Source organism: Saccostrea echinata, unplaced genomic scaffold (genome assembly GCF_033153115.1).
Source record: "Saccostrea echinata isolate AGI-Se365-2 ecotype Australia unplaced genomic scaffold, CSIRO_AGI_Sech_v1 ptg000054l, whole genome shotgun sequence".
Lineage (NCBI taxonomy): Eukaryota > Metazoa > Mollusca > Bivalvia > Ostreida > Ostreidae > Saccostrea > Saccostrea echinata.
Window position 1 is genome coordinate 47,983,128 of NW_026889803.1, and position 27,057 is coordinate 48,010,184.

A 27,057-nucleotide genomic window follows, 5' to 3' on the forward strand; every position below is an offset into this window, starting at 1 on the left:
GAATCCAAGAATCGCCTTTCACATCTTTTATAACTCCTTGGGTATATAGAGTATAGATCATGTGTCATAAATAATTCAACTTTTTATCAAATATACATGTAATAACCAAATCTAATCTATAGATTGATTTTCTTTCTTTTCAGTGGCAGATATCAATTTATTTATAAAGGCTTTAAAACAGTACTGTATTACAATTTTCTATCGCTTAATTCTTTTTTGAGTGTATGTAATATTTTTTAATATAGGAAATAAAACTCGGAAATCGGGATAATTTCGCATTCAAATCATAGAGAATAATAAATCGTCTGCATTATAGAAAGCTTATAACTATCGTATTCTGAAATTAGTATACGAGATAGATAAAATTGCATGCCTGTCCATCACTATAAATGTATATTCAGTGCTTATAATATATTTAATTGAATTAGCTACCTATAGCTAGCATATATATTAATTTTTGTTTTAGATATATTCATGTGTAAATCAATTAACTGTCAAAACAGACTTACACTCCACTGGCAACTTCAAACTTTACATGCACTGGAAGCGGTAATCAACGTACTCTTACATTTAGAAGATTGAATATGGAACGTCTAAATATTTTGATATGGAGAGTGTATATGTCTCTGACGTCATCGATACTATTTCCGCCTTTATCTCGAAAGTTCTATTCTCACTTACAAGTCAGAGTTATCTTTCTTTGCCCACTGTATACACACTAGGTAAATAGGGAAAATGACGGTACCGAAAATCTACAAAATGTGGAATCTGATTTCAAAACAAATTATATATTTAGTATTTGTAGAAGAACCTCTGTTATACATAATAATATCTTGAAAAAATATTAAAATACAAAAAAGTTAAAAATTGACCTAACACAAGTTCACTTCCGGTTCGGACAAGAAGTACCGGAAACACACGAAAACAACTTCGAAACAAAGAGAATGTCATGATCTAATATTCCTGTAAATTTCACATCTTTACCTCAAACCGTTTCTGAGAAAAACACCGGACAAAAGTCCATTTTAAAATTGGAAATTCGGCCATAACTTCGGACCGGAAGTGAATTTTTCAAAAAACGGAATTTTATAAAAACTTCATATATCAGCCTACTATCGTGTGAAAAATTGTGAAAATCTATCCAACCATCTCTGAGTAATGGCGCTCACAAAATTTGGGAGGAATAATAATAATAATTATAATAATAATAATAAAAAGAAACAATACAAACACTATAAGTCTTCCGTTGTGAACGGAAGACTTAATAATAATAAAAAGAAACAATACAATCACTATAAGTCTTCCGTTGTAAACGGAAGACTTAATAAAAAGAAACAATACAATCACTATAAGTCTTCCGTTGTGAACGGAAGACTTAATAAAAAGAAACAATACAATCACTATAAGTCTTCCGTTGTGAACGGAAGACTTAATAATAATAATAAGAAACAGAGTAAAAACAATATGTTCCCAAACTTCGTTTGGGGAACATAATAAGAAATTAAGTTCAAAACTATACGCTTCCGTATCCATATGTCATTTAAATAGATAAATTTTGACTCAGTCGCACCGAGAGCGAAAGTAATTCTTTAAACCTACTGAAACATTTAACTGTAATGGTTTGGACCGTGGATAGCTCAGTTGGTAGAACACCTGGGTATGATGCACTGATCCTGGGTTCGATTCCCAGTCCAGCCATATATTTTTCCCTTCCTGTTACATAATTTGGTACCATTGACCATCCCTGGACTTGCAGGTGAAAGTCCTGCCAGGGGCGATAACATATTGAGTTTTTCTTCAAGGGCAAATAATATATAAGGAGGGAGGAATGTAATGATTTGGGTCGCGGACGGCTGTTGGTAGAGCATTTGGCAGTGAAGCCAGGGTCCCAGGTTCGATTACCGGTTCAGCCATACATTTTCTTCTTTCCTGTTACATAACTATACTGTATAATCTATTATCTTAGAAGATAGCTGACTTAAATATTACAATTTTTAACCTTTGTCCAACTGTAGACAGCAGACCGACATGTAAAAGTGGACATTTAAATTATGTTTCGTACAAAAGATTCCTGCAGATCACACGCCAAATACGCCCATCTTCTTTTACCAAAATCAAAAGCATCAAAACGTACGACTTATTTTGTTTAAAAACATTCTCATTCTACACAAAAGTACTCCGAAGTTGATATTTAAAAGATGCTTGAGTTTCTGACAAGATTCTTGTAGTTTTTGGAAATCAGGTCTTCCAACAACCTGTTGGAATTCCGATAGATACTAATTGCGCCCTTTTATAAGCAGACGTATTTTTGTATTCATAAGAAGTAGTATTTATTCAAAAACTTATCCATGAAAATAAAGTCTCTTGCTGTAAGTTTCAATTCGACATTTAGATATTAAGTGCCATGGAGGAGTAAGCATCCCCTGTTGACCGGTCACACTATGCTCTTTGTCATGATCGGGTAAAAAGAAAACTCCATAGACAATTCAGTGTGAAAGTAATCGCCTAACAATCTGTATGAAAAAAATTCAGTCAACATTCTACCCAATGACAAATTGTTTTTGCAATTAAGATAATTGCTTCGACCATCGAATTTGTGAAATGTTGACTTTACACGAGATTGTTGATATCCTTGTATCATCAACTTATTTGTCAATAGTCTGCCTCAATTTAAATTTTTTTTTTGTACATATACAGTTAACACTGATGACTGAAATTACTTTATTTAAAAAGTACACATCTCTGATCACTGTCACACTTGTACATGAAACATAGCAACTAAAATTTCTCAAGTCAAATGTAATTGGATGGCAATCATCACGTGCTGGCGGGTACCTTCTGAAAAAAAAAAACTAAATAATTATAAAATCAACAATTAACAAGCTTAGAAATGCCTTATTGTCACACTTTACAAGCTTAAAGGTCCCTATTAGCACATTCAGGACAAATCCACGCTTAATTAGTTGACACTGATCAACTTTACCCACACTGCAATTTACAGTATTTATTACATAATTTTCAACAGTGAAATACTGCTATTTATTGAGCAAAAGTGATATTCAGTCACAGTTTGAAAGGATATCAAAATGGTATTCTCACAGTGTGAGAGAATTTTAGAAGTGAGGCACAATTCTTGATTTTTCTTCCTTTCAAGAAGATTGTTTAAAAAAACCTCCCTGGTTTGTTGTAAGATAGAGTAAATAAACCATCCTAACAGAGACTACATGTAATACTGCCAAAGTTTCTCAAAATATGTTGGTAAAAATCCATGTTTACAACGTTTTTCAATCTTGCAATCGCTTAGCTATGACGTCTAAACCGCTCAATTATAACATCACAGCCTATGACACTGTCTAAAAAAAGACAGAGGCAAAAGGAAAATCAAAGAAAATGTAATAAACAGAAAATTCAATCTTTAACAATTCAATATTTATCACATTAGTGTAACTATTAACTAGACTTAGCTATATATTGAATAAAAGTGCTATTTTGTCACATTGTGAAAGAAAATCAGATATGTAGTTAAACTGGTGACTTTTTTTCCCTTAAAAAAAGAGTGTTGTAAAAAATTCTTCCTGGCCTGTTATAAGATAAAGTAAATAAACTATCCTGAAAGAGACTAAAACTGCCAAAGTTTCTCCAGATGTGTTGTTGAAATCCATGTTTACAATGTTTTCAGTCCCACAATAGCCAATGGTGTCTCAACTGCTCAACTATGATGTCACAGAAATGACACTGTCTTATGAAAAGACAGAGGCAAAGAGAAAATAAAAGAAAATGTCATAAACAGAAAATTCAATATTTTGTTGAATATGGAATTTATTTCACTCATGAGACAGGTCTTTTTGATATTTTCACTTGGGCCTCGCATTCATGAAAACATAAAAAAAAATCCTGTCCCACTTGTGACATAAATTCCATATCCAACTACAAAACATTGAATATCCTCTATGTCCACACAACAATTTCTTCTTGTGGGTTAAATCTATTGAGTTATTATTAAGGAATAGTAATGTCATTGCTGATTTCTGGATGTGGTTCCAGGTTAAATGCGAGTTATTCAAGTTTTCTTGACCATGTTTTCCTGTGTTAGTCTGCTTAAATGTGTAGTGTGGTTTGGAGCTACAGTGTAGACAAAGTACTCTATATGTCTCAGCCTATCTTGGGAAATGCCCTTTTTTTTTAAAATTGGGAAATGTAAAAGACAATTTGATGAAATTGGGGGGGGGGGAGAGAGAGAGAGAGAGAGAGAGAATTAAGAAGTTTTGAAAACCAGAATTTGATACTAACCACAGTTTATAAACTAATACATTGTATACCCATTTTTATCCACTTTTACAACTTAAATACCCTTTTTTTTACCCTTTATGTAGTCTTTGGAGACCAGGTCTTTCAGCAAATTGTTGGAATTTTGTTGGGAACTAATTGTGCTCCTTTATTATAATATCTGACTTGTTTTTATATTCCTATGAAGCAGAATTTATTCAAAAACTTCTAAATGAGAAGAATAAACACTTGCTAAAATGTCCTTCAACTCGATATTCAGATATACTGACGATGTTTTATCAATTAACAATAGTTTCTTCCATTTATATATTGACTCAATATAGCCCAAACTCAAAATAAAAGACACCACAGAGTCTGCCACACCCATTTTCATATTTTGATGTTTTACTGTCTAGAGATGGTAAAGGCACACTAACAACTAAATTGTATGACAAACGAGATAACTTCAGCTTTTCCATTGTCTGCTTTCCTTATTCATGTAATAATATTTTACTATCACCTGTATATGGTGTTTACATCTCCCAACTTATGAGCATGTTCTGAGAATGATCAATTTTTAAACTAAGGCCAGTTACTGAGAGATAAGTTGATGGTACAGGGATTTCAACAGGCCCGTTTTAAGTCAGCATTTTTTAAATACTATGGTCGTTATAATGACTTCGTTAGCAAACATAACCTATCAATGGGTCAGATTTTGGCTGACATGTTTCACGTGAATTGTTAGGCTTTGTCTTTAAACTAAATTTGACTACAGAATATTCCATTTATCTGATTAATACACAGGGCTAACAGTGGATGTGACTGATCAGCAGGGGATGCTCACTCCTCCTAAGCACCTGATCCTACCTCTGGAATTATTTGTACAGATTTTAGTTTTTGAGATTGATCACTATTCTTTATCTTCATCTTTTTCATTACCTATAACTTTTAAAATTAAAAAATTATGGGGAAAAAAATTCTAAGTGAAGCATATCAAATAAGATTTTATGTGTTTTGAAAAAAGAATTTAATTGAAAATTATACAGATTTATTACATTCTTGACTGATTTTTACTATGAAACATAATTTTTATTTTAAAAGTTAATGTGAAGTAACATAAAAATCACTACTATTGTGAAAATGGCTTTAAGGCGAGTATTTATAACATTTTCCTTGTAATGTTTCCTTGCACAAAAATAACATACAGATTGATAACAACATTAACAAAGTCTTCAAGACTAAGGCACGCTTTCACTAAAATGATCTAGAGTTCTCCTTGTATCTTACTTGATTATGTTTTGATAAGTTTGCAATTAAATATCTATCTCAGAAAGAGTCAGTAAGGAATATGTGTTTAAATGATGATGATTTTATAATAGTGAATGAAAAAAATGTAAAGTGACTTAAACTTCTCTCTCTTTAAAAGCTGGCCAAGTTTTAAGCCTCATGATTACTTCTGTATTTTGCATCAGTGGCCCCTATGTTGGCCTGTAGCATTTACAAAATTAAAAAAAAAAAAGTTTCATATTTTAATTTTTGGAATTTTAACCAACCAATGAGGAAAATTGAGCCCATTTTTAATTGGGAAAAGAGCTGAATGTCAGCCCCTAAGAAGGTATTGAAAATCCATGAACTAACCAACAAACATTTTAAATCTTAGCTGTAGGCTGACATTGCTTTCAATCCTGGAATACTGCTATTCAAAACAAAATACACAAACACATTGATAAATTTACCTGTAGTCTTTTTAATAATGCAGCATTTTTGTTCTGGAAATCATTTTCTGCATTGCTGTATCCCATTCCAAAACCTGTCCCTACTCCAAATGCGATTGGCCATGTTCTTCCTGAAAATATATCAATGGATTTAACAAAAGCACAGTAAAGAAAACCCTCAGAGTAGAAATGGGACTATGGTAAACCAATATTTAACCTCTTTACCTGAGAAAAGTTGTTGTTTATAATTTATATTGAAATCTGACTATAAGTTGGAGGGATATTGTTGAAGATGTATTTTCAAAAAAAAATGGTCTATTTGGTTTTGGTCAACTCTTTTTCAGTTCACAGGTTTTCTGGTTCAAATATTAATTACTGTAGATTCCTTTATATACACAGGGAATAAATTATCGCGTAATTACGCGAGAAGCACCGCTCGCGAAATAAAATTACTCGCTTTTATTTTTATGGTGCTTTAATATATGTAAAATCTCTAGATAAATCATCCATTCGTGAATTATTTTTTCACGATTTGACGTCATAGGGCCATTTCGCGATATTAAGTACTCGCGTAAAATAAGGAATCTACAGTATAGCATTTCAGTGAGACTGTTACATGCATGGCAATAAGACAAGTTCATTTGCCAGTGGTAATATAGCTTAGTTGGTAGAGCACCTGACTGGAGATTCAGGAGACATGGGTTCTAATCCCAGTCTAGTCCATCTTATTTTTCTTCTCTGCTGTTACATTTGGTGCTATGCCATGCCCTGGAAGTGACAGGTGAAAGACCTGCCAGGGAAGAGCCTACATTAGTGTCTATCAGGGCCAAAGACCTTTAAAGAGGGAGGAATATGGTGATCAGACAGGCTCGATCGCTGGTGGCCATGCAGATAGCTCAGTAGAGCACCTGACTAGAGATCCAGGGGGGCCGGGGTTGGAATCCAAATATTGTCTGTTGCATTTTTTTCCCTCTCCTGTTACACATGTTATATATAAATATTCATATCAAAATGACATTCACTCCCTGATTCATGTTTGATTTTTATGAATAATAAAAGCAATATGTGCATAAGAAGGGTCATTGTATCATGGCTGTGGTGTTTTTCCTTTGAAGTCAAGTGTACAATAACTGGAGATACACCGATGGGCGGAGCCAGCAAAAACTGTGCCGTGTAAATAAATTATTGAACACCAAGGCGATTTCAACACATGTATATTGAAGAACTACAGAATTAAATGGACTTTGATATGTACAAAGACAAAATTTCTGCCAATGAAATAAAGGTCTTTCACATAAATTACAGTGCACATGTATCCCAAAATACGAAATGTTTTTACGGAATTCTGCAAATATTCGATCCACCGCATCGAGAAATCAAGTTCTTGACATGAATTCCACAAATAAATATCTTAAAATATCACACCTATTGTAATAGAGCCTTTTAGCAGGATATACCATCATTGCTGTATTCTTTGCTCAACTAGAATAAAGTTCAGCTGTACTGCATCCATAGATGAAGAGTTATTAACACAGCGTTTTTGTTCATGCTACAGCTCTCGAATTGAATATGTCAAATGATCAACGGATATCTTTTTTTTCTTGATTTTCGATTAACACCTGAATTTCCCTTCTTCAACTTCGAATTTTTCATCCTTGATATCCAAAGGTTTTCTTATAAATTTCATTAACAATCCATTTTTATATTAAGTTGGAGAGCTGCAATCCGACGTCATTTCTCATGAACACACACATAAAATGTGCAATTTAAAAATACTGGCGGGAAGGAGAGAATATCCATGCGTCATCTGACAAAAACTATATTTTTTATTGGTGTAATTAAAAAGCATGCTTCAAAATTTGGGACATAGCAATTATTGACGTTTTGATTGGCCATGATACAAGAAAGTTATTGAATATTTATTATGGTGTATCCTGATTTATTTGGAAGAAGGGGCGGAGACTCGTGCTTCGCACTCGTCACCGCCCTTCGTCCAAATAAATCAGGATACACCATAATAAATATACAATAACTATTACTTAGAAGCCTACTGCAGGTGGTTTAAGTATGCTTTCTTTTCTTCATATACATTTTTTTTTAAGAAACTGTCCCTGTGGTTTATACCAAGCAGAGTACATGAAATGTATTGAAGACTAAGGTGTCAAAAACACCTGTCAACTGATCACAAAGTAGGGCTGGATCAATATTTTGAAATATTAAAATGTATCGATGTATTATACATTATATGTATTGATATTCAAGAATGTATTGTATCGAAAAATTATTTTCAATTACGTATCAGTTAGGCAGTTTTACTTATAATTCTGTGAAAAAGTTGGGAATTTCAATCATCAAAGATTATATTTACCTGTTTTGAATAAAAACTGACCAATAACGTTTATTTGTTTGTTGTTTAACGTCCCTCTTGAGAGTTTTTCACTCATATTGGTCTCTAGAGCAGATGCTCTAACCACTGCGCCACGCAGACAATTGATCAATAATGAAATTGGCATTAAGGAGATAGCACATCCCTGATAATTATTATATAACATAAAGACAACTGTACTTTAACACGTTGGAATAAAAGATGATAAAAGTAAGAATGTGAAGTGTACATTGTAATGAATTTGAGACAAGAACTACAGAAGGGTTTATAAAACACTCAAGTCTTGTATAATTTATGCATTACATAGAATTGTTAAAGAATCCAATATGTCGCATATCACTTTATAGAATATCATATCGTATCATAATGAATTTTTTTGCTCAATACACAGCCAATTCATAAAGAGAACTGATTTTAGTCCAGTTTTATAGTGAGCACAGCGATGGTGCAAAGTGCCACTCGCACTGCTAGCTCTTATGACAATGCCTGAGAAACTTCAGACTTTGCAAAGACTTTCCAAATGAATATTTTCGACATATCCTCTGGACTCACTACCCTTTGCGAACTGCATCTGGCTGTAAACCACATTCTCACGTTAACAACAAAAGTTTGCCAAAAGTAAAATCACCTTGATTTAATGGATATTGCGGATAAATAGTAGATTAAAATGTTCTTTGTTAAAATTTTCAGATTGCAACTAACATACAATGTCTTGTGACGTCAGAGTCTAAACGTTCCAAATGTCACGTGTGGTTTGAAGAAGCAGATCAAAATAAAAACTGAATAGATACACGTATTTATGCTCACCCTAACGACTGCATCATCAAGTTCAACAATCAACATATTAGTTTTTATATGAACAAAAGAAAGATTAACTCACGCTTGAAAAGAACTAAGGAAAATATACCACCGACCAAGAAACCAGTTGCTGAAAAGAAAGATTTTAAGATTTACTTAAGTAAATAAAACAGTATTAAAGAACTTTCAAGAATAATCAGTATGCCTGAATTCGCCATGACATTATCCATTGTGTATCCAGTCTCTCTCTCTCTATATATATATATATATACACACACACATCCATACATAGCAGGCCCGTAGGAAGCAATTTCAGTTTGGGGGGGGTACAGCCAAACATTTTTTCAGTTGACAGTTGAGGGGGCACTACCAAAATTTTCTGACAAGCAAAAAAAAAATACGGCCATGCATAGATAACGTATCATAAAGTGTAAGATAATAGTAGCGCGAATTTTCTCTACTGAATGTACCATAAACGACCTTGTGAAAGTAAAAGTATACGAAAAGCTTACCAGACTTCTATTCACTTACCCATTTTAACCCCTGTGTCAACAATAGCTCTGTTGACCTTTTCTCCATATTCATCTTCCGATCGCTTAGCCATATTGATGGAGGTATAATATGTATGCTGTTTTGGATCTCGTAACCAGCCTCTATAACCAGGCAGAGCGCATGCGTGAAATAAATTTCCATCGAGATCGGAAAACAGCAGAGAGGAAATTCGGAATATATAATGGAAACTAGTAATGCGGAATGATACTATAGTCAGATGCAGAAATTTTTGCATAATTCGATCAACTTTTATTTAAAAAAGCAGAAGAATAAATGAATCAACTTTACAGTTAGTTTTTATTTATTTATTTAATTATTAATTTATTTATTTATTTAATTTATTTATTTATCATTCTTATAATTAATTGACTAAGTAACTGATTTATTTATTAAAAAATATATATTTGTATTTTTTTTAATTCATTTATAACATTCTTTCCTTCATTTATTAATTATTCCATCCATTAATTAATTATCTATTAATTAATTCATTGATTTATTAATTTGTATGCATGTTTGTTTATTTATTTATTTATTTATTTATTTATTATTCTAATAATTAAGTAATTGATTAATTTATTAAGAAGTTCATTTATTTGTTTGTTTATCTATTTATTATATTCATTCCTTCATTTATTTCGTATTCTATTTATTTATTTATTATTTATCTATTTATTTATGCATTCATTTATTCGTATTTTTATTTATTTCTTTATTTTTTATTTCTTTATTGATTGATTGATTTATTTTTGCATTTATTTATTGATTTTTTATGCATTTATCATTTATTTCTTTTATAAATTAATTATTTTTACAGGGTTTGTATACTTATTACCAGGGTCTGTTTATGTATTGCCATAGTTTGTATACCTATCACCAGGGTCTGTATACCTATCACCAGGGTCTGTATACTTATCACCAGGGTCTATGTACCTATCACCAGGGTCTATATACCCATCACCAGGGTCTGTATACCCATCACCAGGGTCTGTATACCCATCACCAGGGTCTATAAACCTATCACCAGGGTCTATATACCCATCACCAGGGTCTGTATACCTATCACCAGGGTCTGTATACCCATCACCAGGGTCTGTATACCTATCACCAGGGTCTGTATTATCTATCACCAGGGTCTGTATACCTATCACCAGGGTCTGTATACTTATCACCAGGGTCTATGTACCTATCACCAGGGTCTATATACCCATCACCAGGGTCTGTATAACCATCACCAGGGTCTGTATACCAATCACCAGGGTCTGTATTATCTATCACCAGGGTCTATATATCTATCACAAGGGTCTGTATACCTATCACAAGGGTGTGTATGCCCATCACAAGAGTCTATATACCCATCACCAGGGTCTGTATTATCTATCACCAAGGTCTGTATACCCATCACCAGGGTCTGTATACCTATCACCAGGGTCTGTATACCTATCACAAGGGTGTGTATGCCCATCACCAGAGTCTATATACCCATCACCAGGGTCTGTATTATCTATCACCAAGGTCTGTATACCCATCACCAGGGTCTGTATACCTATCACCAGGGTCTGTATACCCGTCACCAGGGTCTGTATACCCATCACCAGGGTCTGTATTATCTATCACCAGGGTCTATGTACCCATCACCAGGGTCTGTATACCCATCACCAGGGTCTATAAACCTATCACCAAGGTCTGTATACCAATCACCAGGGTCTATAAACCTATCACCAAGGTCTGTATACCCATCACCAGGGTCTGTATACCAATCACCAGGGTCTGTATTATCTATCACCAGGGTCTATATATCTATCACAAGGGTCTGTATACCTATCACAAGGGTGTGTATGCCCATCACAAGAGTATATATACCCATCACCAGGGTCTGTATTATCTATCACCAAGGTCTGTATACCCATCACCAGGGTCTGTATACCTATCACCAGGGTCTGTATACCCATCACCAGGGTGTGTATGCCCATCACCAGAGTCTATATACCCATCACCAGGGTCTGTATTATCTATCACCAAGGTCTGTATACCCATCACCAGGATCTGTATACCTATCACCAAGGTCTGTATACCCATCACCAGGGTCTGTATACCCATCACCAGGGTCTGTATTATCTATCACCAGGGTCTGTATACCTATCACCAGGGTTTGTATACTTATCACCAGGGTCTATGTACCCATCACCAGGGTCTGTATACCCATCACCAGGGTCTATAAACCTATCACCAAGGTCTGTATACCAATCACCAGGGTCTGTATACTTATCACCAGGGTCTATGTACCTATCACCAGGGTCTGTATACCTATCACCAGGGTGTGTATGCCCATCACCAGGGTCTGTATTATCTATCACCAAGGTCTGTATACCCATCACCAGGATCTGTATACCTATCACCAAGGTCTGTATACCCATCACCAGGGTCTGTATACCAATCACCAGGGTCTGTATTATCTATCACCAGGGTCTATATATCTATCACAAGGGTCCGTATACCTATCACAAGGGTGTGTATGCCCATCACAAGAGTCTATATACCCATCACCAGGGTCTGTATTATCTATCACCAAGGTCTGTATACCCATCACTAGGGTCTGTATACCTATCACCAGGGTCTTTTGACCCATTACCAGGGTCAGTTTATCTAGCACCAGGTACTGTATACCAATCACCAGGGTCTCTTGACCCATCACTCGGGTCAGTTTATCTATCACCAGGTTCTGTATACCAATCACCAGGGTCTATATACCCTTCATCACGGTTTTTTCTTCCCTCGTGCAGGGTCTAGTTCCCATCTTTTTAGTAGGGTGACCTTCAACATAGTTTGCATTATGAAAATGAATCCAATTACTTTTTAGGGTGTCTTCATAAACGTAACATCTTGTGGAGAACGTATGAGTTGTTTAATGAACTATAATGATTTTATTGTGATTAAGATGCATTGACTCTAATGTTATATTGATCTTATTTACTTTTTATTTTGTAGTGTAAGCCTGTCAAGGAGGAAGCAAAGGATATAGAAACTTATAACAATGGACAAAGATTTATAATTGTGTGAAACTATCTTTACATTGTAAATGCCAATGTATCCTGATTCCTCTATTGCATAAATCGAGAGAAATCTAAAAATTCCATTATGTTGTTTACTTGTTCCAGAAAAAATGTGAAGATATACATATCTACATAATTAATCAATAAAGTGTGAAATTTTAAAAATTATCATAAAAGAAGAGCAACCAACACAAAGTTCAAATTTCTTCTATGTTCATGACAGTAGAACAGTAGGATAATAGTGCCAAAATTTGTGTTCTACAAACCCTAATTGTCATGTTGTCAAGAAGGAGACCCAGTGTATTTTCACTGCATGGAAATGATATGGAATGTCTTTAATCGTTTTTTGTTGTTTTTTTTTTTTTCTTTTTGGTTGGGATGCAATCGTCTATGGCATATTGTGACTGTCGTGGCGGCTCATCATATTTAAAATTATTATATATTTTTAAAGTGGGATGTTCTGTTTAAAAGCTTAGGACCAAGGATCGAGTTATGATTTGAAAGTCGATCAAACTTCAATGTCAAGTTTATGAGGTTAAAAATCAAAGTATATTTGGAAGGTCTTGTTACAGCTATGTTCATGTACAAGAAAATATTAAAGTCCTGTCTCATCAGGTGCAAAGCTTTGGCCAGGATTAAAAGTTTTGTAAAAAGAAAGTCAAATGCCAAGGTCAAAGATCTTAGGCTATATACATTCCAGTGACTTGTTATAGTTTTGTCACGGGTATTGCACAGGTCAATTATGAAAACATATATCTCATTCCATACTAAGCTTAGGTCAGGGTTATTTTTTTTATAAGTATATCAAATTTCACTGACAAGGTCATAAGATAAAAAAAATAAATTCAGAAAGATTTTGTAATTCGTAATTCATATGTGGAATATGAGAGTCCGATCTTCTCAAAATTATTATATATTTTCTAGGTGAATATTTCTTGAAATTGATAAACTAAACAAAAAATTATGACCAATGTTCAAATTTTTGTGATGAACAAACACATAGACTGTCCCGGCGTATTTGCTTTAGCAATGGAGAATAATTGAATAAAATTCCATGAAAGATAAATTGATAATTATGATAAAACGTTTTATTTGAAGTAGTGATATGTATATCTTTCCAAATTAATTTTATTAGCAATACATATATTCAAAGGGTAAGGCGTAGATAGTGTATTAACCCCCCACCCCTCCATTTATTTTTGTAAACTTTAAAATATCATGCTGGCAATTTTTTTATGCTTGCTAAAATAAAAACTGATATATGAATAATTTACAGTCTAAAATTATTTCATATAAACACACTGCCCACACGTTAGGTGCCTGCAAACATCTATGTGCAACAGAGGCAATTGATGTTACTTTTTTGTATATATGAGGTAAAAAGGTTTTTTTTGTTATAAATACCTCCTGCATTTACAAGTGAGGTTTGAAATATTAAAATTTTATTTTAAGAAAATGCTCCGAATATTCGACTATCGTTCGAATAATGTTATCGAATAGTCGACTAAGGAAAATAAATATTTTGACATCCCTAAAAATACACAGTAACAAGATTTCGAATATGAACTTTTCGCATAATTAAATATGAATCACAGGGATTTTTTAAATATAATTATGAAGTATACACAATTTCAAAAATAAATCACAAGATAATCGAATATGAATTACAAAATTGAGTGTGTTTGTTTCTTATCTGACTATATCTTTGCGATTTCAAATAATTCTCCCATGTATCGTACATTTTTGGGCAATTTCATGATTTTAATCATGTGCGGGCAAACACAATCTGTGATTAATGTGTTAACTGTTGATTCTACTTGTTTTATAAACAAAATATTTCATAGAATTTTCCTACTAGATTTAAAATTTGCAACCAGTTTAAGTGTTCTCAATTCTTTAATTTATTTGATAAGATAAATTAATCGAACGCTTTATTCGCATTTTTATGCCCCCGTATCGAAGATTCGGGGGTATGTAGTTTTGCCCTGTCCGTCCGTCTGTCTGTTTGTCCGAAAAAACTTTAACCTTGCCCATAACTTTTGATTGGTTGGAGCTATGACTTTCATATTTTACATGTGTATTCCTTGTGACAAGACCTTTCTCTGGGTACCACCATATTTGACCTTGACCTTGGAGTTTGACCCAGTTTTGCAAAATTTTATCAAACTTTGACCTTGGTCATAACTTTTGAAAGGTCGGTGCTTTGGCTTTCATATTTCACAGGTGTATTTCTTGGAAGAAGGCCTTTCCTTGGGCACCATTAATTTTGACCATTTGACCTTGACCTTGATTTTTGACATACTTTTGAAAAAAAAAAATAACCTTATCCATATCTATTCAATCGTTGCTACCGGGGCTTTCATATTTCACAGGTTTATTCCTCGGGACAAGACCTTACTTTGGGTACCAACATATTTGATTTGCGTTTGAGAAAGTTTAACCTTTGCTATAAGTTGCCATACGGGGGCATCAGTGTTTCACAAACACATCTTGTTTTCCGTAACGGTGATTTTTGTACATCAGTATTGGGGGAATTCAAATTCATACTTTAACATAAACTCAGTAGGAAGGAAAATATTTATACAACAAATCAAATAATTTGCAATTATAAAATGTTAACTTGTTTTATAAAAGATAAAAAATTGTAATAACAAATTGTTAATCTGAAATTATAATTTGATGAATTGTAAATATAAATGAAATAAATAAAATCTGTAGTGTTTAGGTGCCTTGAAAATCTATAGTGAGGTCGTTATTATTGGTCGACCTTTCCCTACACCTTGATCTACATGTTTAGGCCTTGAAATAAATTCCAAGCAACACATTCCAGACAATTATTTAGCCATTCTTCTTTATTTATCATGATAGTTAGACTGACAACACTTTGTTATAAATAGTGACTTTAACCCACTTCCCCCAATAAAAATCCATGTAATCGATAGGTTATACCTCCTTAAATTTAAATTGAAATTTAAACTTAAATTTTCAGTGCAGGCGTTCATTAAAAAATATTTTTACAAAGTCGCAAAGTCCAAATGTAGACTTCAAAGCTAAGTATGCATGAAAGTTTGATATGTTTGATGTCAAAGAACATACCGTATTAATTTCTCGAACGGTCTATAACATGGTCATTTCAGGCCAAAAATAAATAAACAAATTAGTGAACAAATAAACGTACAAATAAACCTCACTTTACAGCAAAGGACTTTCTCTTCTTTAGTGAACAAAATTATCTAAAATCTATAATGGTTATTATAGAATATTTCAATTTAATTTTGTTTGGTATTTCAAATTAAAACAAAATGTGTTTGTGAAACACTGATGTCCCTGTATGGCAGCTTTTGACAATGGTTAAAGTTTCTCAAATGCAACTCAAACTCAAATATTAAGGACATACGCAACGTACTTTACCTACTGATAATTTTTAAAGATATTCTTAATTTAAGATTATATAGTGCCATCAGATGTTCGTAGACAAAAAATCAGCATGCATTACCAGGGGTTTTGAAAAGATATCAATTGATGAAAATTCTTGTATAATTCAAAGAAAAATATACAAAAATTATTAAACATATATTCTAGATGTTTTGTTTATCCAAATTTATTTTAGAAGAAGTGTACAACAGCATATATAGACATTAAAATGTAGCAAACAGTTCCTTTAAGTATTTGAAATCCTCAACTCCAGGGAAAAAGACAATAAAGTTCAAACTACGTTGCGTATGTCCTTAATAGCTGAAAAATGTTGTTACCCAAAGAAAGGACTCTCAGTGAATATATCTGAGAAATAAGAAATCCCAGGCACTAACCATTCAAAAGGTTTAGCTCAGGTTAAAGTTTTTTAAATGTGGGTCAAACTGCAAGGTCAAGGTCAAAGGGTCAAATTAAAGGTACCCAGGGTAAGGCTTTGTCATAAGAAATACACATGTAAAACATTAAAGAATTAGCACCAACTGTTCAAAATATATGGCCAAGATTAAAGTTTTTCAAAAGTATGTCTTATTCCAAGATAAAGGTCAGAATTTCAAATATGTCGGAAACCAAAGAAAGGATTTGTCACAAGGAATACACATGTGGAAAATAATAGCCCTGATACTAATTTCTCAAGGTTAAAATTTTTAAAAGTTGGTAAAACTCAAAGGTCAAGATCAATTTTTTTAATATCCGTTCAAAGGTCTTGCTACTATGAATACACATACTAGTATAAAGTATGAAAGCCCTTGCACCAACTGTTGAAAAGTTATAGCCAAGGTTAAAGTTTGGTAAATTCTTGAAAAAGTGGGAAAAACTCAAAGATCAAGGTCAAAAAAGTCAAATATGTTAGAACCCAAACAAAGGCCTTATCACAAGGAATGCACATGTGAAATATGAAAGTCATAGGTCCAACCAATCAAAAGTAATGGGCACGTTTTTGCGGACAAACAAACAGGTGATGGGTATACAGACCCTGGTGATAGATGTACAGCTCTAGTGATAGATAATAGAGACCCTAGTGATAGATAATATAGACCCTGGTGATAAGTATACAGACCCTTTTAATAGATAATACCGACCTTGGTTATAGAAATACAGACGCTGGTAATAGACATACGGACCCTGGTAATAGGTCCACAGTCTCTGGTGATAGGTATACACACCCTGGTGATGGGTACATACAGACCCTAATGACAGATAATACACACCCTTGACATAGATTTACAGATTAAGACCCTGTTCATAGATATCCAAACCCTGGTGATGGGTATACAGACCCTGGTGATGGGTATACAGACACTGGTGATAGATAATACAGACCCTGATGATAGTTATACAGAACCTGGTGATAAGTAAACAGACCCTGGTGATGGGTATACAGACCCTGGAGATAGGTATACAGACTCTGGTCATTGGTATGCAGACCCTGGTGATAGGTATATAGACCCTGGTGATAGATAATACAGACCCTGGTGATAGGTATAAAGACCCTGGTGATAGGTATAAGGACACTGGTGATAGGTATATAGACCCTGGTGATAGGTAATACTGACCCTGGTGATAGGTATACAGACCCTGGTGATGGGTATACAGACCCTGGTGATAGGTATAAAGACCCTGGTGATGGGTATACAAACCCTGGTGATGGTTGTACAGACCCTGGTGATAGGTACATAGACCCTGGTGATAAGTATACAGACCCTGGTGATGGGTATACAGACCCTGGTGATGGGTATACAGACCCTGGTGATAGGTATATAGACCCTGGTGATGGATATACAGACCCTGGTGATAGATAATACAGTCCCTGGTGATGGATATACAGACCCGGGTGATTGGTATACAGACCCTGGTGATAGATAATACAGACCCTGGTGATAGGTATACAGACCCTGGTGATGGGTATATAGACCCTGGTGATAGGTTTATAGACCCTGGTGATAGATAATACAGACCCTGGTGATGGGTATGTAGACTCTGGTGATAGGTATACAGACCCTGGTGATGGGTATACAGACCCTGGTGATGGGTATAAAGACCCTGGTGATAGATAATACAGACCCTGGTGATAGATAATACAGTCCCTGGTGATGGATATACAGACCCTGGTAATGGGTATACAGACCCTGGTGATAGATAATACAGACCCTGGTGATAGGTATACAGACCCTGGTGATGGGTATATAAACCCTGGTGATAGGTTTATAGACCCTGGTGATGGGTATACAGACCCTGGTGATGGGTATATAGACCCTGGTGATAGATAATACAGACCTTGGTGATGGGTATATAGACTCTGGTGATGGGCATACACACCCTTGTGATAGGTATACAGACCCTGGTGATAGGTATATAGACCCTGGTGATAGCTATACAGTTCCTGGTGATAGATAATACAGTCCCTGGTGATGGATATACAGACCCTGGTGATAGGTATACAGACCCTGGTGATAGATAATACAGACCCTGGTGATAGGTATACAGACCCTGGTGATGGGTAAAAAGACCCTGGTGATGGGTATACAGGACCTGGTGATGGGTATACAGACCCTGGTGCTAGGTATACAGACCCTGGTGATGGGTATACAGACCTTGGTGATAGATAATACAGACCCTGGTGATGGGTATATAGACTCTGGTGATAGGTATACAGACCCTGGTGATGGGTATACAGACCCTGGTGATGGGTATAAAGACCCTGGTGATAGATAATACAGACACTGGTGATGGGTATACAGACCCTGGTGATAGGTACATAGACCCTGGTGATAAGTATACAGACCCTGGTGATGGGTATACAGACCCTGGTGATGGGTATATAGACCCTGGTGATAGGTACATAGATCCTGGTGATAAGTATACAGACCCTGGTGATGGGTATACAGACCCTGGTGATAGGTATATAGACCCTGGTGATAGATAAAACGGACCCAGGTGATGGGTATAAAGACCCTGGTGATAGATAATACAGACACTGGCGATGGGTATACAGACCCTGGTGATAGGTATATAGACCCTGGTGATAGATAAAACGGACCCTGGTGATGGGTATAAAGACCCTGGTGATAGATAATACAGACACTGGCGATGGGTATACAGACCCTGGTGATAGGTACATAGACCCTGGTGATAAGTATACAGACCCTGGTGATGGGTATACAGACCCTGGTGATAGGTATATAGACCCTGGTGATAGATAAAACGGACCCTGGTGATGGGTATACAGACCCTGGTGATGGGTATACAGACCCTGGTGATAGGTATATAGACCCTGGTGATAGCTATACAGTTCCTGGTGATAGATAATACAGTCCCTGGTGATGGATATACAGACCCTGGTGATGGGTATACAGACCCTGGTGATAGATAATACAGACCCTGGTGATAGGTATACAGACCCTGGTGATGGGTATACAAACCCTGGTGATGGGTATATAAACCCTGGTGATAGGTTTATAGACCCTGGTGATAGGTATACAGACCCTGGTGATAGGTATACAGACCCTGGGGATAGGTATATAGACCCTGGTGATGGTATACAAACTATGGCAATACATAAACAGACCCTGGTAATAAGTATACAAACCCTGTAAAAAATAATTAATTTATAAAAGAAATATATGATAAATGCATAAATAAATCAATAAATAAATACAAAAATAAATCAATCAATCAATAAAGAAATTAAAAAAAAAAGAAATAAATAAAAATACGAATAAATGAATGCATAAATAAATAGATAAATAATAAATAAATAAATAAATAGAATACGAAATAAATGAAGGAATGAATATAATAAATAGATAAACAAACAAATAAATGAACTTCTTAATGAATTAATCAATTACTTAATTATTAGAATAATAAATAAATAAATAAATAAATAAATAAACAAACATGCATACAAATTAATAAATCAATGAATTAATTAATAGATAATTAATTAATGGATGGAATAATTAATAAATGAAGGAAAGAATGTTATAAATGAATTTAAAAAAAATACAAATATATATTTTTTAATAAATTAATCAGTTACTTAGTTAATTAATTATAAGAATGATAAATAAATAAATTAAATAAATAAATAAATTAATAATTAAATAAATAAATAAATAAAAACTAACTGTAAAGTTGATTCATTTATTCTTCTGCTTTTTTAAATAAAAGTTGATCGAATTATGCAAAAATTTCTGCATCTGACTATAGTATCATTCCGCATTACTAGTTTCCATTATATATTCCGAATTTCCTCTCTGCTGTTTTCCGATCTCGATGGAAATTTATTTCACGCATGCGCTCTGCCTGGTTATAGAGGCTGGTTACGAGATCTAAAACAGCATACATATTATACCTCATTGATGAGCCTGAGGTCGGAATCTTCCCCGAATCCGGGAATATGTATTTTGTTAATCCGTACGGTGAAATAGTCGATTTACACATCAGTAAATATTTATGTTTCGCTTTGGGGGGGGTGGGGGGTGGGGGGGTCGGTCACCCATTTCTGAAGCTTTTGCTACGGGCCTGAATAATGAATATGTAAAATTATTGTTATAATTATGACATAGTTGCATGTACGAAAATATATTAGTAAATATATGTTTTAAATATTAAATATAGAAACAGCATGAACAGGGGATTTCCTTTTAAATTCTTGAGTCGGCCGTGGCAAGGCAGCAATTGCTCTTTAATGAACAAACAAAAATGATCAAAACTAGGTTTTTCAACTGTATACAAAGCTCTTACTCTTCTTTGAACTATAGTCCCGCTGGACATGTCATTACTGGTGATGTAAATATAGTTGAAAAATAACGACCTAAAGGAAATCATTTTAAAAGGTCCTAAATACAGGGAGCCCTATCTTTCGATTGGCAATAGAACTTCATTTCAGTTATGAATTCTGTCGAAGATTTAAGTTGCTAGACGATGGGCGAAATATGAAGAGGAAGACCTGAAGACTTTGCTAGAATGAATTAAGTGTTCCAGAACTATATACCTATGTATATTGATTCAGAGGATTCGTACTAGGAAGTTGAAAGGCAATGTGCGAACCAGATAGCCTTCTGTTTTCACTAAATCGGAAGTGAAAGAAGAATTAAGAAAAACTGCATGCATGAATAATATGTTACGGTTCCAACAGACATGGCTTGCAACAATCGCTTTTGTTTGCAAGGCTGACATTATTACAACTGCATTTTAAAAGAACTTGATTTTAATTCTACATCATGAAATCAAACTTATACTCATAGTTTACTTTCTATGGATGAAATTCTACAAAATGACATTTCAGTCTTTAAAACTTTTAATGTTCCTGTCAACAAAAGTGAGTTCGATCTACTCTACCTATAATGGATTCCTAAGCTTCATAAAAATTCTTACAAAGATATACTGCCCAGCCCAGTAACTGCTCTACCAAGCCCCTATCTTTACTCCTCACAAAAATATTAACTGCTGTAAAGAAGAAACTTCAGATTTACTGTGCTACAGCATATTCGAAAAGTGATGTAAATCAAATGTGGACTCTCAAAAACTCTCAAAAAACTTTAATTTAAAATCACAGAATTTTTTAAAAGTCAGCTAGTAACATCAAAACGTGCGACTTTTCTACACTTTATATAACCATTCCTCACGTTAAATTGAAAACTAGACATTTTGATATCATAGACAACTGCTTCTTCAATAAAAATGGAATTCTGAAATTGTCATGCAGCTGTCATCTACAAAATTACTTTGTAAACACTCACTCTGATTCTAAGCATACGTACTCTGAGGTGATTAGTAAAAGGATTCCGGAATTCCTCATTGACAACATCTATGTATCTTTGGAGACCAGGTCTTCCAACAATCTGTGGGAATTACGATGGGAACTAATTGTGTACCTTATTAACCGACCTGTTTTTGTATTACTATGGAGCAAAATTCATTCAAAAATTACTACAAGTGAAGAAAAACACTTGTTGTGGCCTTCAACTCGACATTCAGATGTATCGACAATGTTGTATCAATTTTTCGACTCGAAATTCTATTGTCGTTATAATGACCTTGTTACAAATACAACATACATATATTATGTATCATTGGGTCGTATTTTGACCGAAATATTTCATACTAATTGTTAGGCCTTTATTTTATACTAAATTTGACTAAGGATTGTTCCGTCTACCAGATCAGTACATAGTCACACATCGTCAGGGGATGCTTACTCCTCACCTGGTCCGTGTTTTATGCCCTGTTCGCAGACGTGTATTGTTTGTAGGCTTTTTGAGATGGATCACTGTTCGTTATCTTCATTTATTTCATTTAACTGTATTTATGGGTGTATATACGGAGCACCCCCCCCCTTTCCCCTTCCATTTCTTTAAAAATCATAATGTAAGTGCGAGCTCGATAAAATGTAATGATATCTAGTGGAATAGTAAGACATCTTACACAAAAATAAATTCGTTAATCTACGAAAGGCTCATTATTTCATAGTCATGTCTACCTTCTTTACAAGCAGTTTGCTACCTTATCATGTGAATTTTTTTACCCTCTTAGATATTTCTTTATAATTAAGTCAATATCTTTCCGATATAAGCATCTTTTGGAAGTTCATATAAAGTGCCACCTTCATTATATGAATACACTTTGCAAAGGCTTTCAGAAAATAAATCAATATTTTAAAAGCAATTTCAGAATCCATTAAAATTTTGTTGGGGATTCCCCTTTAAAATTGTTATACCAACTGGACATTTTTATGAATTCTATTGATAGATTGCGAAGGCCTTTATACACTTAGGTAATACCCACGAAAACCTTTTGTACATGATTGTGACAGTTTGTAAGAGAAAGATATATGTGTTTTTGGATCAACTAATCAAAAGTCAAAGTAAAGAGTCAAAACTATTAATTTGACCATTTAAACTTCACACTTGTAAGATGCAATGATTTGGATATTTTGTAATGTTACACTTCACATTCTTTATCTTGCTCTTTAATTAAAGGAGAAATGGTTATATTAAATGTAGAAAAGCCATTTATCTCAGATGTTATTAAAAAAATAACTCTTTACTAGTTGATGAAATTTATTGAAAGTTTTGGCGTATCTGGTCGCTGTGACATAATTTATTACAAATTTGGAAGCGGCCTCCAGGTCGTCTCCCCACCAATCAACAACAAATGTGGCGACCCCAAATGGGCTGAATTGTGCACTGGGTCAAGTTCACGAATGCACAACAATATGTGTACAATTAGCCATTATCCCATTAATATATCCATTGAATTTTAATGTTGAAATTCGATTCATCAGTGCATAAAATAAAAGGAAATGCGCCAACTGCGCCACAAGCGTCCATTTGAGGTGGGGTTGACGATAACGCCACATGCACGCAGGAGCATCCGCCACCAATGACTGTCCCACATATTGGTGTCACTACCCCACCTCAGTCATCACTGACCAGGGCCATGTACAGTCAAACTGATTAATTCCCATAATCACCTAAGTAGCCATAGCCGTGAGGAAAGCTAGAGCATTTTAAAACTCACCTTATTTACTTTCCTTATTTATGAATAAAAGTAGAAATAGTTCTTGCAAGTCAGAATGCCTAATGATTTTGACCAAAACAATTTTGTGTCTGCTGCTGAATTTAATAACGATGTCCGACATAGAGAGTTGAAAGCACTTCACATGACAGTCTTGACATCGTGAAAACATACTGGATATTTCTCAAAATATTATATTTTCAGGGGGAAAAGTTTTCTAAATGACATTTGGGACATTCACGTACAATTTCTCCAAAATAAAATATTTTTCTTAATTCTGTAAACAATACTGTCTGTTACAGTACATTTGTCACTTTTGTATGATTTGTGCAAGTTGTAGATTTTTGTCCATAAATAGGGGTAGGGTTTAGGATGAATAATTGAAATGAGTCACAATTTTTTAACTTCAAACACGAAAAATGTGAAATTTATAGATGGACGACTAATCAAATACTGTATGATTTAAACACTACGAATCACAGTAAATACATAATAACTAGTTTAATCAGGTCTGAGGTACACAAAAAATATCTATCTGGCTAGACGTATATGTACAAAATCGATATACCCGATCAAATATAAGCACAATTTGAATAATTGCAAGAAAACAAAAGATATTTCAGAGAAAATATCACTAATAAGTTGCAGACTTGCAAAAAGAATAGCGCAACTGTGATTCTTTTTAAATAATAGATGCAATTGAAGACAATTTAAGCATGTGAATTTCAGTTAGGCAATATTAATATAAACAAAAGGACTTATCAGGAAAGTAATCAATTACAATACTAATAACGAAAAAGATTTATACTACTACTATATATTGAAATGGAAATCGTCTGCTACTTGACATGAATGGCCATATACCAGTCTCATCAGTCTCACCGTTATTTCACAGCAGCAAAGGGTCCAGTGCCTGCCAATGGAACCATGTCCATACCAAGTATGAATGACAAGTACAAATTTATTTGTAGGTGCAATGCGCATAAAAGCACCTGTACTTTACTGAAATACCTGGATTGAATTTAAAGAATCGTTTTCTAACTTTTAAAGTAGTACTTACTTGCAGTATTCTCCATTTTGTTGTTTTTGAGTTTGAACAGTCAAAGACATTATGAAAGCAATTAATCATATGTATTCTTGACTATCCATTATTTTAGAATATACTAATAATTGTTACAATAACCGGTATATCTACCTTCAATACATACATTAAATGTTGAAAACGCACCACAAACAAGATTGATTCATTATCATCGACATCATCAACTTCATATTTTTCTTTTAACAGCAAGAGTTACGATTTACCTGAAAACTTTAATTATTTGTTAGGGTGCCATAATTTCACACCTGGATGATATGTACATGTTCATGTATTTATAAATGTCAACAACTACGATTGCTAATCAGTTCCGTTTATTCATTAATAATTCATTCGAAATTGTTAATTGCAAAGAATAGAAATTCTTATTACATCTTATAATAGAACGATATTTACAGTTTTGTTTTACATAACAAAATGAAAGGTTTCTTTGTCGCTTTTCTTTATGAAGCATCATAATAATAATTGTGATGATGATGATGATGATGATAATAATAATAATAATAATAACAACAACAACAACAACAAAAATTATTCCTATGTTATCTTTTAATGCTATAAAGTTTTTGCAGACAAATTTTAGTTTTCAATGAAAAGCATAAGAGATTCATGCATGCCAAAGGGGTTCCTTTTTTGGAAATATACAGTACTGTAGAATAATAAGAGGCATATATCTCATTCTAGAATTATTCAAGAACTCCTTCGCGAGAAGAAAACACTTGCCACAGCGCTGACCTGAGTCAATTTGGCCCATATGTTCTTTACCAGCAGACATTTAAAGAAATATAAGTATATTTGTTAAAAAAATATTGACTCCTTATTGTGGACCAAGGGACTGAGGGAGCTGTAACTTAAAGTTAAATCCACACTGAACACTGCTTCAATATCAATACGACAACTCGGTCCTGTCGTTCTTAGAGATATTTTTTCTGTACATATGGATTATATAAAATTTGGATCTCTGATATCGACCCAACCCCTACTCAATAATTCACATGGAAAATGATTTTAAAGAACTCATATATGCTTTTCTTATTAATATGATTTAGTGTGGTAAATATTATCAACTGATTTATCAGTAGCTTGCTTCTATATTAAAATTGATCATACTCATGCTAATCATGTTCTAAGTGTTGAATAAGATGGGAGACAAAACACCATATGTATGTGATAGCGGAAATTACTATGTAAATAAGGAAAACTGACGATGAATAAGCTGACGTCATCTTGTTTGTCATACAATTTAGTTGTTAGTTGGCCCTTATCGTCTATAGTCAGTAAAACATCCAAATATGAAAGAGATATAGCAGACTCTGTGGTGTCTTTTATTTCACTTGGATATATCGAGTCGACATATGAATGGAAGTACATGTAACTATTGTTAATTGAATCTCGAATTGAAGACCACAGCAAGTGTTTTCTTCTGCTCGTGTAGGGTTTTTTGAATAAATTATGCTTCATGGGAAAATAAAATTCTGGTTGATAGGAATGTAAAAACAGGTAGACTAATAAAGGTGCACAATTATGTCCCTGGAATTCTGTTTGTTGGAAGATCTCCAAAGAATACATAGATGTACATGTAGATGTTGTCAATGGGGAACTCCAACATCCTTTTAATAGCAACTTCAGAGTACTTGTGTGTAGAATCAGAATGATTTTTAACAAAGTATTTTTATGGATGACCAATCACAAGATATGAAAATTTCCAAGTTCCATTTTTATTGAAGAAGCAGTTGTCTATGATATAAACAAGTCTAGTTTTCAATTTATATTGAGGAATGGTCATATAAAGTGTAGAAAAGTAAACATTTTGATGTTACTTACTTTGAAAAAAAAAAATTGAAAAATTTAAACTTTCTAAAAGTTTTTTGCAAGAATCTACTTTTGATTTATACCACCTCTAGAATATTCTGTAGCACAGAGCATCAGTAGTTTCCCCTCAACAGCAGTTTTTTTTTTTAATTTTATTTTATCTATTTATTTATTTAATTTTTTTTTTTTTTTTTTTTTTTTTTTTTTTTTTTTTGGTGAGTAAAGATCAAGCCCTCTTCCTATTGTGTGCTGAAATTTTGGGTATTTTCATCCGCAAAAATAAAGATACAATGTATAAGAGGCGTAACAATAGAGAAGAGTACAAGATTTCATTTCATAAGCAGAGGATACTAGTACATCGCTTGTCTCTGAGGGATCGCC

General features: G+C 33.9%; 1 protein-coding gene and 1 long non-coding RNA gene across 2 annotated transcripts; one reads left to right on the forward strand and one right to left on the reverse strand.

Moving 5' to 3' along the window:
• Nucleotides 1-2,707: 2,707 nt before the first annotated feature.
• LOC133205924 (MICOS complex subunit Mic10-like) lies at nucleotides 2,708-9,770 on the reverse strand. The gene is made up of 4 exons (XM_061341818.1): nucleotides 9,697-9,770; nucleotides 9,248-9,295; nucleotides 6,003-6,112; nucleotides 2,708-2,838 (listed from the first exon to the last, which is right to left on the reverse strand). The coding sequence occupies exons 1-4, from the start codon at nucleotides 9,767-9,769 to the stop codon at nucleotides 2,818-2,820; spliced, it is 252 nt and encodes an 83-aa protein (XP_061197802.1). The 5' UTR covers nucleotide 9,770; the 3' UTR covers nucleotides 2,708-2,817.
• Nucleotides 9,771-9,785: 15 nt separating this feature from the next.
• LOC133205925 (uncharacterized) lies at nucleotides 9,786-12,853 on the forward strand. The gene is made up of 2 exons (XR_009723679.1): nucleotides 9,786-10,006; nucleotides 12,706-12,853. It is a non-coding gene; the product is annotated as an uncharacterized LOC133205925 (long non-coding RNA).
• The last annotated feature ends 14,204 nt before the right edge of the window (nucleotides 12,854-27,057 follow it).

Coding starts and splice junctions, on each gene's coding strand:
- LOC133205924 (XM_061341818.1), bottom strand. CDS start 9,769: ATGGCTAAGCGATCGGAAGATGAATATGGAGAAAAGGTCAACAGAGCT. Junction 6,113..9,247: donor TTCCTTAGTTCTTTTCAAGC/GTGAGTTAATCT, acceptor ATATATTTTCAG/GAAGAACATGGCCAATCGCA. Junction 2,839..6,002: donor CATTATTAAAAAGACTACAG/GTAAATTTATCA, acceptor TTTTTTTTTCAG/AAGGTACCCGCCAGCACGTG.